General features: G+C 45.2%; 1 protein-coding gene across 4 annotated transcripts in view; it reads right to left on the bottom strand.

Annotated features, from left to right (window-relative positions):
- LOC133383898 (phosphofurin acidic cluster sorting protein 2-like) overlaps window positions 1-20,986 on the bottom strand; it is a 241,831-nt gene that overhangs the window by 40,403 nt on the left and 180,442 nt on the right. For all 4 annotated transcript variants that reach the window (XM_061625494.1, XM_061625493.1, XM_061625492.1 and 1 more), the window contains exons 3-4: window positions 1,480-1,569; window positions 540-665 (exon numbers count right to left, since the gene is read on the bottom strand). In XM_061625494.1, coding sequence (XP_061481478.1) covers window positions 540-665; window positions 1,480-1,569 — 216 coding nt within the window. The remainder of the gene's footprint in view (window positions 1-539; window positions 666-1,479; window positions 1,570-20,986) is intronic.

The following is a 20,986-nucleotide window of genomic DNA, read 5'->3' on the forward strand; positions in this document are numbered from 1 at the left end:
AGGAGCTCCAATTCTGCTCCTGTGTACAGGAGGAGGCTTCTGACCAGTGCCCTCCCATGTATAGCAAGCACAAAATACAAACAACCTGAGCAGATGTCCCCGTGCCAGAACAGGGTTCTATTAAGATAATAGGCACTACTAAGTGCTCAACCATAGACCCTCCATGGCGCAGAGTGGTAAGCGGCGGTAACGCAGCCGAAGCTCTGCTCACGGCCGGAGTTCGATTCCAACGGAAGGAGGAAGTCGAATCTCCGGTAAAAGGGGTCGAGGTCCACTCAGCCTTCCATCCATCCGTGGTCGGTAAAATGAGTACCTGGCATATGCTGGGGGGTAAAGAAAGGCCAGGGAGGGAACTGGCAATCCCACCCCATATATATGGTCTGCCTAGTAAATGTCGCAAGACGTCACCCTAAGAGTCGGAAACGACTCGCACTACAAGTGTGGGGACACCTTTACCTTTTTTAAGTGCTCAACCATCAGAGATGGTTAAAGGCATGAGATGCCCATATTATTACGCCCCATCTTTCTGCTTCTCTTACCTCAGCCATGTTAATGATGCCCACAGCCAGAGTCTTGTAGCCCAAAATAGTGCGGTTCTTGTACCTCTTTCTGCGCTGGAGCATGATTTGGAGCTTGTTGCCGTCTCGTTTCAGGAAATGTGGGTACTATACAAGGAGGTGGAGACAGATTGAGATCATTCACTATTTCTGAGATGTCAGTTTGGTGTAGTGGTTAGAGTGTAGGACTAGGATCTGGGAGACCAGGGTTCAAATCCCCACTCAGCCACAAAGCTTACTGGGTGACCTTGGGCCAGTCACTGTTTCTCAGCCTAGTCTATCTCGCAGGGTTGTTGCAAGGATAAAACTGGGAGCTATCTTGAGCTCCTTGGAGGAAAGATGGAATATATATAATAATAATAGGATATACATATTATTAAAAATAAGCATCCAGCAGAGAACCCAAGAAGAAACAAATTTGATCTCACAAATGTTCTCTATGTTTTCTTTCGCCACACATCTCCTCAATGGCTAGCCTAGTCCAGCCTTCCCAACCTGATGCCCCTCCAAATGTTTTAATCTTCATACCGCATTAGCCCTGAGCACAATCCATGATGGCTGGGGCTGATAGCAGTCCAACAACATCTGGATGACACCAGGTTAGGAAAGGCAGCCTCTCCCACGTGGCTAATTTGGAAAGAGCCTTTGGCTTCAATCCTAAACACACTTACTAGAGAGTAAGCCCCACTGAACACAGCGGGCCTTACTTCTAAATAAACAAGCATAGGATTGTGCTGCTAGAATAGCAATCATATCCTACATGTGGAAGACAAAGCCTTTTTGACAGAACTGCAAGGAAATCCCTAAAGTTTTTCCCTTCTATTCCCAAGTGCACTGTCTATTCAGAAAGACACAGGCAAGGATATTAACCATCCTGTTGAGGGATAATTCTCTGCTTTCTGGCCAGCAAAGTTCAAATTACCTGTAACGAAAAAGTCAGTTCCAGGTCAGTCTCCATCAAGCCTCCAGGGGGTAAAACATATTCATTGGATCTCAGGACTCTCTTTGAACCCTGTAACAAGGGTTCAAGCATTAGGAGTCAATCACAACCTCAGCTGGCCTGGCTTCAGGCCTTAGGAGCAGCCAAACGTAGGGGAGGGGGAGGGGGAGGGGGAAAGAACATGAAGGATTGGATGGCGTGGGGCAAACTGTTCTAGGCAGCAGAAGATTTGCAGAGATTTCAGTGTTAAAGCAAGAAAATGGAAGAAAAAGGGAAAAGGAGGAGGGGAAAATATGACACTAAGCCAACCAGGTGCAAAAGCTCTAAGAACATTTCCCCCTATTTACACACCATACATATGAAGTACATGACATCCCTCCAAAGAATCCTGGGAACTGTTAAGGGTGCTGGGAATTGTAGCTCTGTGAGGGGTAAACTACAGTTCCCAGGGTTCTTTGTCATGTGCTTTAAATGTATGATGCGTACACAGCCCTAATAAATAGCCACAGCAAGAAAAATCCACTGTGAAGAGTTAACCCAGGAGGAGAAACATCCACAGAAGGGCTGCATTTATATTTCCTTTATATTTCAATATGTTTCACATTTATATCATGTTTTCAAAACAATAAATACATGTATATGACCAAAGGCCAGCAATGCTAAGGATTCTCTTCACCACCTGATTTGAGCACAGCATACAATGAGACAATGTTCCTTCCATTTGGTCACCCACCAGTTTTGGTAGACCAGGGAAGGGTCAACTAGCCTCACCCCATCAAAAAAACAAACTATTTCAAGAGATTCCTAGTGGTCCTACTAAATTTTAAACAAGGCAAGGCACAAAGGTTATCCACCGTTTCTTTCATAAGGCAAGGAAAAAGATCTTCTTGACATAAGAAATAAGAAGAGATTCCGCATGCTAATGTTACCAGTCTGTTTTGGATGTTGTGTGTGACAATGAAGGAGTGAGAGGAGAGGTAACTGGGAAGGCCCAGTGCCACTCCCCCAAATCACAGGGCAGGGCAGCTCTACATGTTACAATGCAAACCCATAAAGAGGGGTGGCTATCCTGAGGCCCCTCCAGATTTTGTTAGACTCCAACTCCCATCAGCCCTCACCAGAAAGGCTAATGGGCAGGGCTGATGGGAGTTTTAGTCCAAAGCATTTGGAGGGCACCAGGTTGAGGAAGGCTGCAGTAAGTAATGTTATGTCTGAATGCATGAACTCCGTAACTGGAAAGCCCTTGTTACTCCGGGTTTTATCTTTGCTATTGTGTCTGACTGCTCAGAGTTTGCATTACAAAATACACTTCTAGCCCATTGTCTGGAAAACAGAGTGTTCCCCTAAGAGAGTGTTCTTCAACCTTGGGTCCCCAGATGTTGTTGGACTACACCTCCCATCATCCTCAGCCAGCTTAGCCAATGGCCAAGAATGATGGCAGTTGTAGTTCAACAACATCTGGGGACCCAAGGAAGAAAAACAATGCCCTATGATGCAGAAACTGGCCATACTTCACAGGTGACCCAGTGGGAGGAGAATTGGACATAATATGATTACCCAGGACTGAGATAATAAGTCTGAGGAGAGAATGTCTGAGTGAACTCTCATACAAGTACAAGATCTACAGCTGGGAAATCACAATAATCCTGGGTCTAAAAGGATATTAGGAATGATCCCATGGATAGCTAGGAGATAGCTGATAAGAAAACATGCAAAGGTCTTTGGAGGCAACCAAAATAGAAGACCTTGGGGGATTTAGCCCTAAAAGTAAATGACTTCAGAGAGAAATCCCAGAAAACCATTTCATACAGTTCATAGATTTCTCAGATCATAATTCCTGCATGACTTTAGTATTTAGGAGCATAGAAAACTAGCTCAGTACTGTCTACACTGACTGGCAGTAGCTTTCCACGGTTTCAGACTAGGCTCTCTCCCAGCCCTACCTGGAGATGCCAGGGATTGAACCTGGAACCTTCTGTTTCAAGGCAGACACCGTAGGGTGGATGTATATGAGACCTAGTGCCAAAAATGGCATCTGTTGTGCTGTGCTCTCCCACGCAACATGCAGTATCACTGTCGTGAAACTTTCCATGTTGTGTGTTTCTCTCCATCTCCATCAGCAGCAATCATTGATTTGAGGGTGAAGATGGGATAAAGCAGAATTGTAATGACATCACAACATGGGAAAACAATGTTATGTGTTACAGCAGACCCGACATGGGGACGCCCCTTGTGGTGGCAATCCCATGTTGACCATAACGTGTAGTCAGTGAGCAGAGGCAACAACATTTCTATCTGCTGCAGGTATACCTGCTTCCTCTAGATGCACAAATTATCTCTAGTAGGATTATCTCTAGTAACAGCACTGAGCCTGTATCTCGCTCCCTCTTTTCATTCCAGCTTGGGAAGAAGCGAGAGGAAGCGAATGTGAAACCATCCCTGCCAGTACTAGAAGTGGGGTGGTATCCCACTCTACTTCCTTTCAGGCATGATTTATTTTCTTTCTTTTTTTACAGTTAATATCCTTTGTATACATTTGGACAATAATTCACTAATGACAAAACAAACGTAACTGAGCCTGGCCTAACAATCCCTTTTTCTCCGACTTTTGGCACTTGTCTCCACTGAGCAAGCGACCCAGCACAAAATACAATCCTTCAATCTACTGGGCCCAATTCAAAGTGTTGCCATTAGTCTATAAAGCCCTGCACAACCTGCACCTTAAATACTTGACATGATACCTATCCCAATATCTGCCCAGCTGAGTCTTAAGATCTGCCTGGAAGCCCCTGCTTGTGGTTTGGGTGGGCAAGACAGTGACACAAGCCAGGGCATTCTCAGTGGTGGCACCACATTTATGGACCTCCCTCCTGAATGAAATATGACAATTCTCCTCCACATCGGCTATATTTAGGCGGCAGGTGAAAATGTATTTGTCCAGGCATTTCAGACCTGATGATGTTGATATGGCTTGGAATTTAGGCTTAGTGTTGCTATTTTTCTAATGGATGTAAGATCTTATTCTGTTTTATTTTATATTACTGTTTATATCATATGCTGTAAGTTGCCCTGTGCTCTAGTCTGGAGGAAGGATGGGTTGTAAAACCTCCGAAATGAATAAATAAAAACAAAAACCATTCAGATCCTGGAGGTCTTTTCATCAGTACAGATCAGTTCATCAGTACAGATGCAGATAGCCCACCTGCAGAGTCCAAACGTAGGGCTTACCTCCTCCCAATCAGGAAGGGCATACATGTATGACGTTGCCTTCTATTGAGTCAGAGCCATCCGGTCCACTAGCATCCATTTATTCATTCATTCATTTATTTCAAGCAGGGGTTCCCAAACTGTGGTCAGTGGACCACCAGTGTTCTGTGAGCGCCATTCAGGTGCTCCATGGCAGGTCCACATTAAATATTATCTTGATTTTTAGTTGTATTTTATTGCTTTTTTATTTCTCATATTGTCTTTTACTGTATTGTAATTTTCAAGTGGTCCGTTGGGGGGAAAAGTTCCTGAATTACAGAATTTATACCCCATCTTTTCATGTGCGTCTCAAAGAGGCTTACGAAGAAAAGATAAAGCATACAATGTACAAAATTTTAAACAGCAGCATTTATGGTGGAAAGGCCACTCTGACTGGCAGCAGCTCTCCACAGTCTCAGTTAGAGATCTTTCTTGGTCTTATTACCAGTAAGCTGGAGATGCCAAGGACTGAATGTTGGGATCATCTGCATAGAGAAACATGTGCTCAGCCACTGATGGGCAGAAATACAGAGAGTGGTGTCATCAGAGGTGGAATAATTCTTATGCTTATACACATGCACAAAAGCAAACTTGTCCAGCTGCTTAAGGGTGAAGTGTACCTCCAATTCTAACTCAGAAAAAGTGAGCGCAACTTATCAAGTCCCAGCTGGGGATTCCTGAACTGATGTTGCCCCAAATGTTCGGTAGACTCTACCTCCTCCTCTGGCTCCCAAGGCACTGCCAAGAAAGCAGTGTTCCCCTACTCTACTGAACTAGGGGGATTTTCTCCATGGTGCAGAAAGGATCACTTTATTGTCAGTGGGAAGTTCAGAGAGGAGCAAGGCAAAGCAGAAAGGCCAAACTATCCACCCACCTCGTCTTATTAAGCCATGTGGAATTACCTTGACTTAGGGGCAAACATTACACAGATCTCTCTTTAAGATGAGAGATTCTGCTTCCAGCAGGATTAACTACAACCCGTTTCACCTTGGGAGGGAAAAGGACGCGGATTAGCCCATGTAGGGTTTCAGTTCAGTTCCAGCAGCAATCCCAATGCCACCAGGGCTCCGAAGCGTTATGCTGGTAATGCCCTTTTAATTAGTTTTAAAATAATATCAATCTGCCTAGTGTTACTGAAGGAGGCATTCTGATGCTTTCAAAGCATCCTTTGTGAGAAAAAGGGAGGCTTAATTCTCTGGGGTTAAGATTACAAGATGAACCACAACAAGGAGGACAAGCACACAAGTGATGACATCGCTTTCTGTGGTTATGTGGTAGTTTTTTTAATTATTACTTTGTTTTTTGGTATAGTATATTTACTTTGAGAGCCAGTGCAGCATAGTGATTAGAGTGTTGGCCTATGACCTGGAGACCAGGGTTTGAATCCCCACACAGCCATGAAGCTCACTGGGTGACCGTGGGCCAGAAGACAATGGAAAACCTCCTCTGAATATCGCTGACCATGACAACCCTGTTCATAGGGTCACTGTAAGTCGGGATCAACTTGAAGGCAATCCATTTCCATTTTCATATTTACTCGTTTTTAATAATGTTGTAAGTCACTTGGAGGCCTTTGGGTATCAAGTGACTAACAATAACAATAACAACAACAACAACAACTCTACATAGGCCAGGTAGGGGTAAACCTTTGGCCCTCCAGATGTTGCTGAACTACAACTCCCATCAGCCCCTGCAAAGCCTGGCTAATGGCCAGGGACTATGGGAGTTGCACCACAGCAACATCTGGTTGATAAAAAGCTCCCCACACCTGATTTAGGCTGCAATCCCATGCATGCTGAACGTAGGCTGAAGTCCTAAGTACCACAAAGACACTTACTTCCTAGTAAGGTTGCATAAGATTGTGCTATTTGTTCTAGAATTCTTTGAAGCATGATGCAGGACAGTGATGGGTTAAACTCTGGCTTTCCACCATAGCATTAATTTGAAAGCATTCTGCTAACTGGGCTTTGCACAGTTCATCTTCCTCAATCTGAGCCTGTTTGATGTAATCCTACATCACGGACAGGAAAGCTCGTGCCCTCCAGCTACAATTCCCATCATTTCTGACCATTGGCCATGCTGTCTGGTACAGATGGAAGCTGAAGTCCAGCAATGCCTAGAGGGCCTTTGGTGTGACCTTGCAGGACTCACATCAGAAACTGGGGCTAACCTGAGAAAAGCCTCCAACAAACACTTTAGGAAACTAGCAAGTTCATGCAGGAGATGATGTTCCTTTGGATAGCCTGATCCCAAGACATACAGAGCTTTATAGGTTAAAACCAGCCTAATTAATTATGTCCAGAAACAAACTGCCAGCCAGTAAAGAAACAAGAGTAGCCCCATATATAATGTAGTGCAGTAACCAAGTCTGGACATTACCAGTCACAACTGTGATTACAGTCACAAGGCCTTGTCTATCTAGAAACAGTCACAGCTGTGCATGAACCAAAGCCGGTGAAAGCTGCTTTGTGCCACAAAGACCATACAGACCACCAAAGTAAGGTCCAGATCTAGCAGCACCCCATGAACTTGATCCTTAAAGGGAACTGCAACCAAATCCAAAACAAGCTGAACACCCCCTCCACATATCCAGTGAGCCAGCTGCCACTAGCACAGCCATTTTGCCTGGATTTAATTGCAGTTAATTAACTCTTATCCAGCCCATTACCAATTCCAGGCACCAGTTTAGCACATGAAATAGAGCAGGAGTGGAGCACCTTTGGCCCTCCAGATGTTGCTGAACTACAACTCCCATCAGCCCTATCAAGTATGGCCAATGCCCAGGAATTATGGGAATTGTAGCTCAGTAACATCTGGAGGGCCAAAGGTTCCTCCCACACCTGAATTAGGATCATACATTGTATTTCTTTTTCTACTATTCTGGTCTGATCCATGCAGAACCAATTCCCAGGCCTAAACAACGCCCCATTCTCTTCACTGGCCAACTGCCCTCAGCTTCTCCAAACTCTCCGAAAGCTTACAGTATTTGCCTTGTCAAAAGGCAAGGCCCTGAGCAGATCTGAATTTATGGTAAAACCATGGACAGCATGCCTCTGGTAGATGCTCTGCATAATCCAGATGAAAGACGCACCAGGGTCTGCACTGGTGTGTTCTCATATGGCTTGTAAAATAGAAGAACTGTGGCCCACTTGCCGAAGTGTAAATTGGAGCCTAGAAGGAATGTTTTCAAAGCCCAACCCAATTGAAAACTTACCGAGCAGCCTCAAGAAAGTCACCACATTTCCATCTCCGTTTGCATAAAGGAGAGAACGATAACCTACTTCAAACACTGCTTTGAGGAGGAATTAAACAAGGTATGAAGAAGTGTGACGGCTAAATGTCTAGGCAGTCCTTCCTTATACTGTGCGGACATTAAGTCTTGAATTCTGTCTCCAAGAATAGCATCTGATGTGGTGCATTTCAGGGTGTGGCTGCAGCAGGCATCACCTCTGAGTGGTATCTGCTTACATTATTTCACACAAATTGCACATCTCAGCTGCCAATAAAAATGAGGCAATTAATGGTGGTGAGAGAAAGTCTGCCCACCTATTGAGAACGTCATCAGATTGTGTGCTCCAGTATTTTCCAGAAATATGCTTGGTTGGGAACAGTGGCTGTGCCTTGATTGTGGAAGTCTTTTCTGAGGGACGTTCATCTCATCCTCTCTCAAACAGCCTTCCATGTGATGATCAAAACCTTCCTTTTTTAAGAAGGCATTTGGGCCATAAATGGTTGCTCTCGTTTTGAACAGATATAGTTGCTGTGGTTACATTATTCTTGGTTGCTGTATCTTTGATCTCCACACACATGCACACACACCCCTGCTGTTTTTAGTGTTTTGTGGCTGGTTTACTGTATTGGTTGCTGGTGTCTGTTTTTAAAATTGTTTTGAATTTATTGTTTTAACTTATGCTGTTAACCACTTCGGGCTTGTTGAAAAAAGGCAGGGTAAAATATAAGATCGTAAAGAAGAGCCTGCTAGCTCAGGACAAAGGCCCATCTAATCCAGCACTCACAGTGGCCAACCAGATAACCATGGGAATCCAACAGGCAAACTCACTATTTTATCAAGCCAAGTCTCTGATTTACTGTCAGAGCTCAGCCCTGTAGAGACCTTGAACCTGAGGTCTCAGATGAGGAGCAAGAGCAACTGGAACCTGCCAATGGTCCTAAGGAGCTTTCAGACCTGGATATCCCTGTCTCAACACTAGATGTGCCCACACTGGCTACCTGAGCTCCTGGCTAGCTCTCAGGCCTCTCCTCATTTCCATCAGGATCCGCAGAAGGAGAGAAGACAGCAATGTAGGCAAGAACTGATGGCTAGTTGCCCATGAGACTACTCAAGAGAAGAGGGAAGCGCATAGAGACACCTGCTTGGATGAAGGCCTGAATAAAAGCTAGGAAGGAAGAAGGAGCCTCCAAGTTTCTATACAAGTTCCCGATCTGACCTGTATTATTGCTGAAGCGACAGCCCTGACCTGGGGAAATGAACAGTTATCTACACAACATGGACACCTGCCCTTGAATGGTTGGCCAACTATACCTTCAAACTTGGGAGAACTGAGCAGCTCAAGCCCCTTGGACCCAATTCATTGAAGTGGAAGGATCAAATATGCTTCCACAGAAGAATGAATGTCCACGCAAAAGCCAAAGTTGTGTTTTTTTGTGGATATTCTTGTGTGTGTTTGTGCATTTGATTTTTCTCATTGTTTATTAAACAGGTTCATTAGTTGATTAATGTGTGGTTTTTAAAATTTCTTATGTTGTCACCAGTGGGTGTACATATTTTAAATAAAACAAAACCTCAAAACAAGGGCATTTCTTTTTGTCGGTAGTGTGGTTGAGCAAAAGTGATAAAGAGCCCCTATCATGTTTCAGTAGCTGGTATAGCACAGTGGGGAGGAGAGCCTGGCTGGGAGTCCAGAGTCTATGAGTTCAAATCCCCACTCATGTCTCCTGGATGTCAAGGGCCAGCTAAAGATCACCCCCACAGTGAGTGGCTCAGGGGTTATGTGCCCTGCCACCTGTGCAGCCGTGGGCAAGCTGCATAGTCCCAAGGAGCCCAGTTGCCCCCCAGCTGGACAAGGAAGGGGCTGGCTTGTGCAGCTGTGGCAAGCTGAGCAGGCCCTAGCCAGCTGGGGAGGACTAGCCTTAGAGGGAGGCAATGGGAAACCCCCCCTGAATACCGCTTACCATGAACACCCTCTTCATAGGGTAGCCATAAGTCGGGATTGACTTGAAGGCAGTCCATTTCCTTTTTACCATGTTTCAAGGCCAGAAAACTCTTCAGTTAATCTTTAGAGATTTATAGGACCCACTTCTGGACATTTTGGGTTACTACTTCCCTGCCCCAGGGTCTCTGGCGCTGTTTCACTTTGTCTCCCCTTAATGAAGATTTCTTTTTGCAAGTCCACGTTCAGGAGCGAGGCAACCATTTGACTAAAGTTCTTTTTCAAGCATGTGCACAACCCAAGAGTCCTCAGATGTTAGAAGCCTCTAACTCACAGCTGTGGAGCAAATCTGCTGCAATCTGTCATGGCCCCGGACCAGGAATCCTCAGATGCAGAGTCTTCCTGCAACAGCAGCCCTAAGGAGGAGATGGATCTACTTCCTTGGCCCTTGCATTGTAAATCTGGACTGGAGCCCCCATCTTATTCCCCAGAGCCTGAGGAGGCACCTCTGTCACTGGACTCTGATAACTGGTCCACAGATACCTTGGAAGATCAGGAGAGCCCAGAGGATCTTTCCAAAATGTGATCTCCAGAGCTTCAAACCCCACTGCCCCAAAAAAGTCAACAGTTGCAGGGGGAAAAACCATCAATCCTTTTCACTGGACAGATGGAGCACTCAGAGGGCAGAGCTTCCATCTTGACCACCTAGTCTAGCCTGTAAAGCTTTACCAGTTGTTCCAAGAAACTGCTGAGACAACTTGTATTGTCTGCCACAGCTGCAGGACTGCTGACCATGGTGCTGAATTATCATCTTGGTCCTCATCCAAAGGCCTGGCCTTCTCTTGCAATCTGTTCCAGAACCCCAGATCTACTGATCTCCCCCTTGCTTGGGCCATTACCTTCCCTTGGTGGTGGACATCACTATAGATCAGGAGACAATCCAGCAAATTTAAAGGTCCCTCTAGCTAAAAGCAACTGCACGCATTAGTGTGTACATGCTAAAAACATAATGGTTGTATTTGAAAATATATATGTAATACAGGTAGACACAGCAGGCAACTCCCTATTGACTGCTGCTCTCTTCAGTATTTACCCAGGCACCTCCATTTTACCAACACAAAGAGGTGGAGTAGCTCTTTACAGTATTCACTCTGGACCACAAAGGTAGTCCTTGGGCTAGACCTGATGCTACCCATGAGTTACAGAGTGGAATATCATACTCTAGTTCAACCTTCCCCAACATGATGCCCTCCAAATGTTTTCAGCTACAACTTCCATCAGCACCACCCAGTGCTGGTTGAAGCTGATGGGAATTGTAGTCCAAAACAACTGGAGGGCACCCAGTTGAGGAAGGCTGTTCTAGTATATATAGGACTTCTCTTTATGAAAAAGGCGGACAGATTGGTCTCTTATGTTGTTCTACTGCAGCTAGAAGATTTGTTAAACAAGCCTTTTATTTTCGAACATTTAATTTAGCTTCAAGAGAAGGGAAGGAGTGATTGAATACGGGTCACTAAGTCTAGAGGGGATAAGGCGTAGTGGAGAAAATGGAACCCAAACAGAGCTGCATTAGGCACTGTTGGTTCAGCACTGCAAGTCGTAATGTGGGGAATGAATGGAAGAAGGTGCCCCCAGCTGCTTACTTGCAAGTAGCCTGGCCAGCAATCAGTTCTAACAAGGTGGGGGCCGCAGGTGGGGAAGGATGGATCTGGTGAGATGTTGCATGCTTCAAAGATGGCTCCTTCCCAATGACTTATGAATCTCAGAGACAGCCATGGGAGAGTAGAGCAATGAAGGCTCATCCACTTGGGTGAATGCAGAGCTTGGAAAAGTTACTTTTTTGAACTACAACTCCCATCAGCCCCAGCCAGCACCATGCTAGCTCAAAAAAGTAACTTTTCCAAGCTCTGGACCGTGAATGTGGCACTGCCCCACCAATCTCAGTCTGTCCTCAGCCAGCCTCCACTTGCCTGCCTTCCAGTTTAGCAGGTTGGCACTGCCTGTTAGTTCACTTCTCCTTTTGTCTCAGTGTTGCTCTTGTGCAGATGTGGGGAACCTTTGGCCCTCCAGGTGCTGCTGCACTGCAATTCCCATCAACCCTGGCCATTGGTCATGCTTGCTAGGACTGATGAGAACTGTACTTCAGCAACACGTGGAAAGCCAAAGACCCTCCTGCTCTGTAGAGTTCAGCAGGGAGAAGCATGAGGACAAAACTAGAACTAGTTGACTCTGCCTGTCCTGGGCTCTGACTCCACTTGTCACTGGTCTCCCTGCTTTCTACCCTACCAGCCACAATGAGCACTAACCACCACTGGAGTAGAGGAATGGGAGAAACCTGGAGAAAAAAAAGAGGCTGCCTCAGGAGGGAGGGTCAGGTAGGTAGGAAAGGCAATCCTGAACCAGGAAGATCTAGTAGGGAGAGGTAAGCTGGGATGTTTTCTTCCCCAACCCCCATGATGAGCCTGGCTACTTGCAGCAAGACGGCAGAACAGCCTAGCAGCAGACTCCTTAAAGGCTCCAGGGTGGTTTGGGGACCCCAGAAACTGTGACAAATGATGCAAACAAAATAGAAGCATAGGAGAAAGCAAGTACTGGTATAAAGTGCCTGAATGGTATGTTAACTACTTGATCCTCTCCACTGACCTTACCTGCAGGTAGTTGTTAAAAATGGAAGAGGAGAACTGTTAAAAATTATTTTGCCTCCCTTTCGTTTGTGTTGACTGCACTGCATTCGAGGGGGAGATGAACATTCATTTAAGTGAAATGTCCCATTATGCTGTGGTTGGACTGAGCCTCTAATGTTCCTGTCACAGATCTAAAGGTCCTCGGTAAGTAGCTTCTTTTATTTTTACCATGGCACCCCCAGGGAGGAGCACTAATTCAGGTTCAGAAGGCAGTTAGTCACCCCAGCTTTTGCACTGGTACCAACATAAGAACATAAGAAGAGCCTGCTGGATCAGGCCAGTGGCCCATCTAGTCCAGCATCCTGTTCTCACAGTGGCCAACCAGGTGCCTGGGGGAAGCCCGCAAGCAGGACCCGAGTGCAAGAACACTCTCCCCTCCTGAGGCTTCCGGCAACTGGTTTTCAGAAGCATGCTGCCTCTCACTACGGTGGCAGAGCACAGCCATCACGGCTAGTAGCCACTGATAGCCCTGTCCTCCATGAATTGGTCTAATCTTCTTTTAAAGCCATCCAAGCTGGTGGCCATTACTGCATCTTGTGGGAGCAAATTCCATAGTTTAACTATGCGCTGAGTAAAGAAGTACTTCCTTTTGTCTGTCCTGAATCTTCCAACATTCAGCTTCTTTGAATGTCCACGAGTTCTAGTATTATGAGAGAGGGAGAAGAACTTTTCTCTATCCACTTTCTCAATGCCATGCATAATTTTATACACTTCTATCATGTCTCCTCTGACCCGCCTTTTCTCTAAACTAAAAAGCCCCAAATGCTGCAACCTTTCCTTGTGAGGGAGTCGCTCCATCCCCTTGATCATTCTGGTTGCCCTCTTCTGAACCTTTTCCAACTCTATAATATCCTTTTTGAGATGAGGCGACCAGAACTGTACACAGTATTCCAAATGTGGCCGCACCATAGATTTATACAATGGCATGATGATATCGCCTGTTTTATTTTCAATTCCTTTCCTAATTATCCCTAGCATGGAATTTGCCTTTTTCACAGCTGCCGCACACTGGGTCGACATTTTCATCGTGCTGTCCACTACAACCCCGAGGTCTCTCTCCTGGTCGGTCACTGCCAGTTCAGACCCCATGAGCGTATATGTGAAATTCAGATTTTTTGCTCCAATATGCATAATTTTACACTTGTTTATATTGAATTGCATTTGCCATTTTCCTGCCCATTCACTCAGCTTGGAGAGGTCTTTTTGGAGCTCTTTGAAATCCCTTTTTGTTTTAACAACCCTGAACAATTTAGTGTCATCAGCAAACTTGGCCACTTCACTGCTCACTCCTAATTCTAGGTCATTAATGAACAAGTTGAAAAGTACAGGTCCCAATACCGATCCTTGAGGGACTCCACTTTCTACAGCCCTCCATTGGGAGAACTGTCCGTTTATTCCTACTCTCTGCTTTCTGCTTCTTAACCAATTCCCTATCCACAACAGGACCTCTCATCTTATTCCATGACTGCTAAGCTTCCTCAGAGGTCTTTGGTGAGGTACCTTTTTTGAAAGTCTAAGTACACTATGTCCACTGGATCACCTCTATCTATATGCTTGTTGACACTCTCAAAGAATTCTAATAGGTTACTGAGACAGGACTTTCCCTTGCAGAAGCCATGCTGGCTCTGCTTCAGCAAGGCTTGTTCTTCTATGTGCTTAATCTAGCTTTAATAATACTTTCTACCAGTTTTCCAGGAACAGAAGTTAAGCTAACTGGCCTGTAATTTCCAGGATCCCCTCTGGATCCCTTTTTGAAGATTGGCGTTACATTTGCCACTTTCCAGTCCTCAGGCACGGAGGAGGACCCGAGGGACAAGTTACATATTTTAGTTAGCAGATCAGCAATTTCATATTTGAGTTCTTTGAGAACTCTCGGGTGGATGCCATCCAGGCCTGGTGATTTGTCAGGTTTTATATTATCCATTAAGCCTAGAACTTCCTCTCTAATTACCACTATTTGTCTCAGTTCATCAGAATCCCTTCCTGCAAATGTTAGTTCAGGTTCAGGGATCTGCCCTATATCTTCCACTGTGAAGACAGATGCAAAGAATTCATTTAGCTTCTCTGCAATCTCCTTATCGTTCTTTAGGACACCTTTGACTCCCTTATCATCCAAGGGTCCAATCGCCTCCCTAGATGGTCTCCTGCTTTGAATGTATTTATAGAATTTTTTCTTGTTGGTTTTTATGTTCTTAGCAATGTGCTCCTCAAATTCTTTTTTAGCATCCCTTATTGTCTTTTTGCATTTCTTTTGCCAGAGTTTGTGTTCTTCTTCATTCGGACAAGACTTCCATTTTCTGAAGGAAGACTTTTTGCCTCTAAGAGCTTCCTTGACTTTGCTCGTTAACCATGCTGGCATCTTCTTGGCCCTGGCGGTACCTTTTCTGATCTGCGGTATGCACTCCAGTTGAGCTTCTAATATAGTGTTTTTAAACAACTTCCAAGCATTTTCGAGTGATGTGACCCTCTGGACTTTGTTTTTCAGCTTTCTTTTTACCAATCCCCTCATTTTTGTGAAGTTTCCTCTTTTGAAGTCAAATGTGACCGTGTTGGATTTTCTTGGCAATTGGCCATTTACATGTATGTTTAATTTAATAGCACTATGGTCACTGCTCCCAATCGGTTCAACAACACTTACAGCTCGCACCAGGTCCCGGTCCCCACTGAGGATTAAGTCCAGGGTTGCCGTCCCTCTGGTCGGTTCCATGACCAACTGATCTAGGGAATAGTCATTTAGAATATCTAGAAATTTTGCTTCTTTGTCATGACTGGAACACATATGCAGCCAGTCTATGTCTGGGTAGTTGAAGTCACCCATTACTACCACATTTCCTAGTTTGGATGCTTCCTCAATTTCATATCTCATCTCAAGGTCTCCCTGAGCATTTTGATCAGGGGGACGATAGATCGTTCCCAGTATTAAATCCCTCCTGGCCCATGGTATCACCACCCACAGCGATTCTGCCTCTTTTGGGGTTTTGAGTTTGCTGGATTCAATGCCTTCTTTCACATATAGAGCGACTCCGCCACCAATACGTCCTTCCCTGTCCTTCCGATATAGTTTATATCCAGGGATAACCGTATTCCACTGGTTTTCTCCATTCCACCAGGTCTCCGTTATCAATGCTCTCCTCTAAGACCAAGCACTCCAGTTTCCCATCTTGGTTCGCAGGCTCCTAGCATTAGCGTACAGGCACTTGTAAGCAGTGTCTCTCTTCAAGTGTCTTTGGCACTTGTGGTTTGGCCTGTGGTAATTTTGCTCTTCTGAATTGATATCCTGTGCCCCTGCTCTCACAATGCCTACTTCTAGGCCTACCCCTTTTAAAATTTCATCATTTCTTTGGTCTTTATCCCAGGGGGGAGGTTTATTCCGAACTGGACCTTCCTTAGCTTCTGTCGGGTTTCCCCCCTCAGCCAGTTTAAAAGCTGCTCTGCCACCTTTTTAATTTTAAGTGCCAGCAGTCTGGTTCCATTCTGGTTCAAGTGGAGCCCATCCCTTTTGTACAGGTCTGGCTTGTCCCAAAATGTTCCCCAGTGCCTAACAAATCCAAACCCTTCCACCCGACACCATCGTCTCATCCACGCATTGAGACTGCGAAGCTGGGCCTGTCTGGCTGGTCCTGTGCGTGGAACCGGTAGCATTTCAGAGAAAGCCACCTTGGAGGTCCTGGCTTTCAGCATCCTACCTAGCAACCTAAATTTGGCTTCCAGGACCTCACGGCTGCATTTCCCCATGTCGTTGGTGCCAACGTGCACCACGACCACTGATTCCTTCCCAGCACTGTCTACCAAACTATCTAAACGACGGGCGATATCCGCAACCTTTGCACCAGGCAGGCAAAACACCTTGCGGTCTACACGCCCATCACACACCCTACTGTCTATGTTCCTAATGATCGAATCATCCACTGGAGATATATCCTTGGCACGAGAGGATAGCTGCTCATCCCCCAAGGAATGGGTCCCTTCTAAGGGATCGTTTCCCTCTTCCTCAGCTGAATGCTCTCCTTCCCTGAGACCGTCGTTCTCCATGATAGCAGAAGAGCTATCATCCTTGGAGTGGGACACAGCTATAACGTCCCTGAAGGCCTCCACCACACACCTCTCTGCCTCTCTCAGCTTTTCCAGGTCCGCCACCTTGGCCTCAAGGAAATGAGGTCGTTCCTGGAGAGCCAGGAGCTCATTGCACCGAAAGCACACCCATGACTTCTGTCCAACAGGCAGACAGTTGTACATGCTGCAGGCGGTGCAAAACACTGGAAAGCCCCCACACCCCTGCTGGCTCTTACCTGCATAGTTTTGTTTAATGTTTATTATGTCAATGGGTTAGAAACTGTGGTTTAGTTGAGGTCAGGGAACAGACGGGCAGAGTGGGGGGCCCTGGCCTCCTCGCCCTGCTGCTTAACTCGCCTTGACACTTCGTCAGCTGGGGCTCCCTCTAGCTTGTGGAGCTACCACACCACAGCATACCAGCTGCCACTGTGCCATGGATTATTTGTTCCCTCATTGAAAATCTGAAGGTGGGGATGGGGGATGCACACAAGTAGAAGAATGTCTACTAAGGTATTTATGTCTTCATGCTTCAACTTTTAAACCGTTGGCTCTTCAATTCCTCTCAGCTTCCCTCCTAAAAATCCTGTCTATTCATATCACTTACTCAAGAATCCATAGATCAAAGCAGGAGAGGCACAAATCTGGGGTACTGAAACCATGGGTAGGATCAAGCCAGAGCAGATCAGGTACGTTACTTAATATATAGATGTAACTGCAGTACAGTACAGAAGAACACGAAAATTTGGTGTACAAAACAAAGGACTGAAATGCCACCATTCTCTGATTCTATGTAGTAGGAGAATTACATGGGCCCAGAAGTTTCAAGACTGAATTTCCAACAATGAAGCACTTTGCTACCCTTAGAAGGGAAAATCGATTCCAACATGGAAGTATCTCTTTACAGCCCAGGAGGACTGAAGACATTTACCGATGGGTCCATAAGCCCAGATTTTATTATTTTATTTTATTTTTTATTGTTGAGGAACACATTCCCTTGGGGTCAATCTGTCAGTGGTGGGAAGAGCCACCCCTTTCTCCCTCTCTCTCCTTTCCCCTCTTCCTCCATCTCTGTCCATTTCAGCTCCACCCCTCACTGCTTCTCCCCCTTCCCCATTAACACAGGTCAGAACCAGTGGTGGCTGGTGACTCCATGTCAGTGGGGCAGTGGAATCCACTCCAGCTTTTAGACCAAACTTTCTAGGAGGTGTCCAAGTTTCTGCTCCTTGAAAGCTCAGACTAAAACTTGGAACAGAATCCACTGCCACACTGACATGAAGCCACCAGTCGCCACTGGTCAGAACTGATCTATTATTGATTGCTTTTTCCTGCTGTCTTCCCCCCCACACACACACACTCCCACCTGCTTTTTCTCCGGTCATACTCTCCAGAGTTCACTCCAAGACTTGTTTCTCCCCAAGTTCAATGTGGAGCAATTGCACATCCTTTCCTTCTCTTGCACACACACACAGAATGCGGAAGAAGCAGCGACTCCCAGAGGGGTGGCCAGGAGAGCAGCAATGGGCCCGCAGTAGTTTGAGTGCTGCACAAAATAGGCTGGGGACCGCACATGGCCCACTGGCAGAAGGTCCCCCACCCCTGCACTCAATTAAGATGACTCTTTTGTAACCTCAGAAGTATCGGTTCTGTGGAACCACATCTAGTCATTTACGTGGCTATTCCACATGACCTGCTTGTTGAACATTCATCCTGATTTGCTTGCACAAAGCTTATCGGGAGGGTTGACAATGTCCAGTCTTGGCTGAACATTTGTTCTGATTTGTGTGCAGGGAGGGTATATGACTAGGAATAGGGATGGTGGAGAATTTGCAATAATCAAATGGGAAGGCAAGCTCTGCAGCGGTTGACTCATTCACCAAGCCAGTTGCTTTCTATGCAAGTGCTTGTGAACCAACAATACCAACTTTAACTTTTTTTTAATGAAGTTAATGACACTGTTTTCAAACTCATACTCAGTGATGATACTAATGCTACTCTGTTTGCTGTCATTTTTTGGAGTTACTCTCCTGATATGTGTATTCCATTGAACTCTATTTTATTGAGGAGATTATGGCAGCCACAAGCATCCGTTGTTATGTTTCTTACCCTGCCTCCCTACCTATATAGCTCTTCATTACATGATTGTGTGTGTGTGTGAGACAGGAGATGTAAAGGTAGTAATGCTCAATGTTACTAGTAGTTTTATAAATACATAAGCAAATACATTTTAAAAGAAATAATGGTTCTCTGACCTCAGAGTCACAATCTCATACACTGTTGTACAAAACAGGTCATTCTGGAGTATATAAGTTTACTTTCATCTCTCACAATCAATTCATCATATATTAATATCATGTTTTTAAAATGTTGCTTATTCATATTAATAAATAAGGTTGAACAGAATACAATTTTTTTTTTAAATAAAAGGATTTTTTTTTTACAGGAAAGGGATTTAAACAGAACACCATTTATTTAAATCCCTTTTCTGTAAAAAAGAAATCCTTTTAGTTTTTAAAAAAATGTATTTTGTTTAAACTTATCTGAATGGAACCCCATCCCTAACCATGAGCATTTACCCTGATTTCATTCTGATTTGCATGTGTGAGGGTTATACATCTTTCCGTTAATCAGTTGTTTATCCCTGTCATTCTCCTAACCACAAAAAGTCAGGGTTTTTTTGGGGGGTGGGGGTGGATTTGTTGTGCCAAGAGTGACAGAGCACTTTGATCCACTTTAATTGGCTCAAATATAAATTTCCTGTATGTGAATGAATCCCCGCCTGCAAAATACAGACAGTCTGGAGGCAATCATAGAGACTGCCTCAAGCACACGAATGTGTGCAACAATTAACACTGGTTAGCAATCAGTTGCTCTGTGTGAGATTGTGTGTCAGAATAAACACTTCAATGAGTAGGAAGGAGCAGCTTATCCAGGGAAACTATTTGATGTTGAGAATAAGATATAAAGGAAGATGAGAGGACAACGCTTGCTGCAAAGATGTACCTCTAAGGGTAATGCACTTTTAGAAAAAAAGACTTTAAAGAACAAAAGGAAAGTTAAAGAAGAACCTTCCCAACAGGAATTAAAAGTATCTGGAATGCTTTCAGAAGATCTTGATGACTAGAAAGAGAAGTATCTAGTATTCTTCAAAGATCTCAACATCACTCAAACTGTAGAATCTACCATCATCTTCTCTGACATATGGTGGCCTCTTGATTCACTATGAAATACTTCTTAAGGTAACTAATTTATTCCACACGAACTAATATAACTATGGATACAAATATTTCTCCCATCAACAGAGATCGAAGGCCACGTGGAGAACAAGAGCCAATGTCTCAAACAGTGGCTCCCTGGCTACATATTAATGCAGGGCTGGGGAACCTGTGGCCCTCCAGATGTTGCTGGACTCTTAACCAGCCCCAGTGTCCTGGCTATCACTCTTGGATTTTGATTTGGAGACTGAAGCATTCTTTTTCTTTTTGCCTTTACTGCACCACTTGAAGCCACTTCAATACACAGAGTAAGCTACAGACTACACAGTCACTGTAGCTCACAAACACAGGAGCAAGCATGACTACTCAAGCTAAGACATTGTCGCAGCAACTAGACACCCTCCCCTGAGACCACTTAAGTAGACTCAGGGCAGGCTTGCTAATTGTGTGGCAATTGCGTCCCAGATAGGGACTGGACCAGCAAGCAGGCACTCCTAAGGGTGGGCCAGAGAGTGGGCTCAGTCTGTTCGCACCTGTGCAGCTGGCCACATGTCCTTGGCAACAGAAGTGAAGGCAACTCATCCAGGTCTTTGCCCGCTTCCTCCTCCAGTCACGGCTCAGACTCCTCCCACCTGAAAGGCAGTGCGGAAGGCAGCTCTGATGGCTAGGCGATGATGGGAGAGCATTAAGCAGGGCATTGGTGGGCTCTGCCTTGTCAGTAGCAACCTGAGCTTCTGGGGTGGGCTATCACGGTTCCTCTCAGGTCTCAACCCCTCCTGCAGACCACTGGGCCCCTCCCCTTGATCCCAGTCCTCTTCTTCCATCCTGTTTACTGTATCAGGAATTTTCTACAGGGTTCACAGTACCCAGCCAGCATGTCCAATGATAATGGAAACTGTAGTCTAGCAATGCCATCCCTGTACTGATAAGATCCATTGAAATAATTTTGCTAGCTGTTGGTTTCCATGCTTGATCCAGAAAAGAAATTCCCTTAGCCTCTTGGGGGCACTGCTCCAACCATTGCTAGGAGCCTAAATACCTGATTTCAAAGCTGCTATGACCCATGGGCAAGTCATGATCCACCATAACATACCACTGCTTTGGGTCATTTGCAATGCTGTGG

This window comes from Rhineura floridana, chromosome 4 (assembly GCF_030035675.1).
Source record: "Rhineura floridana isolate rRhiFlo1 chromosome 4, rRhiFlo1.hap2, whole genome shotgun sequence".
Lineage (NCBI taxonomy): Eukaryota > Metazoa > Chordata > Lepidosauria > Squamata > Rhineuridae > Rhineura > Rhineura floridana.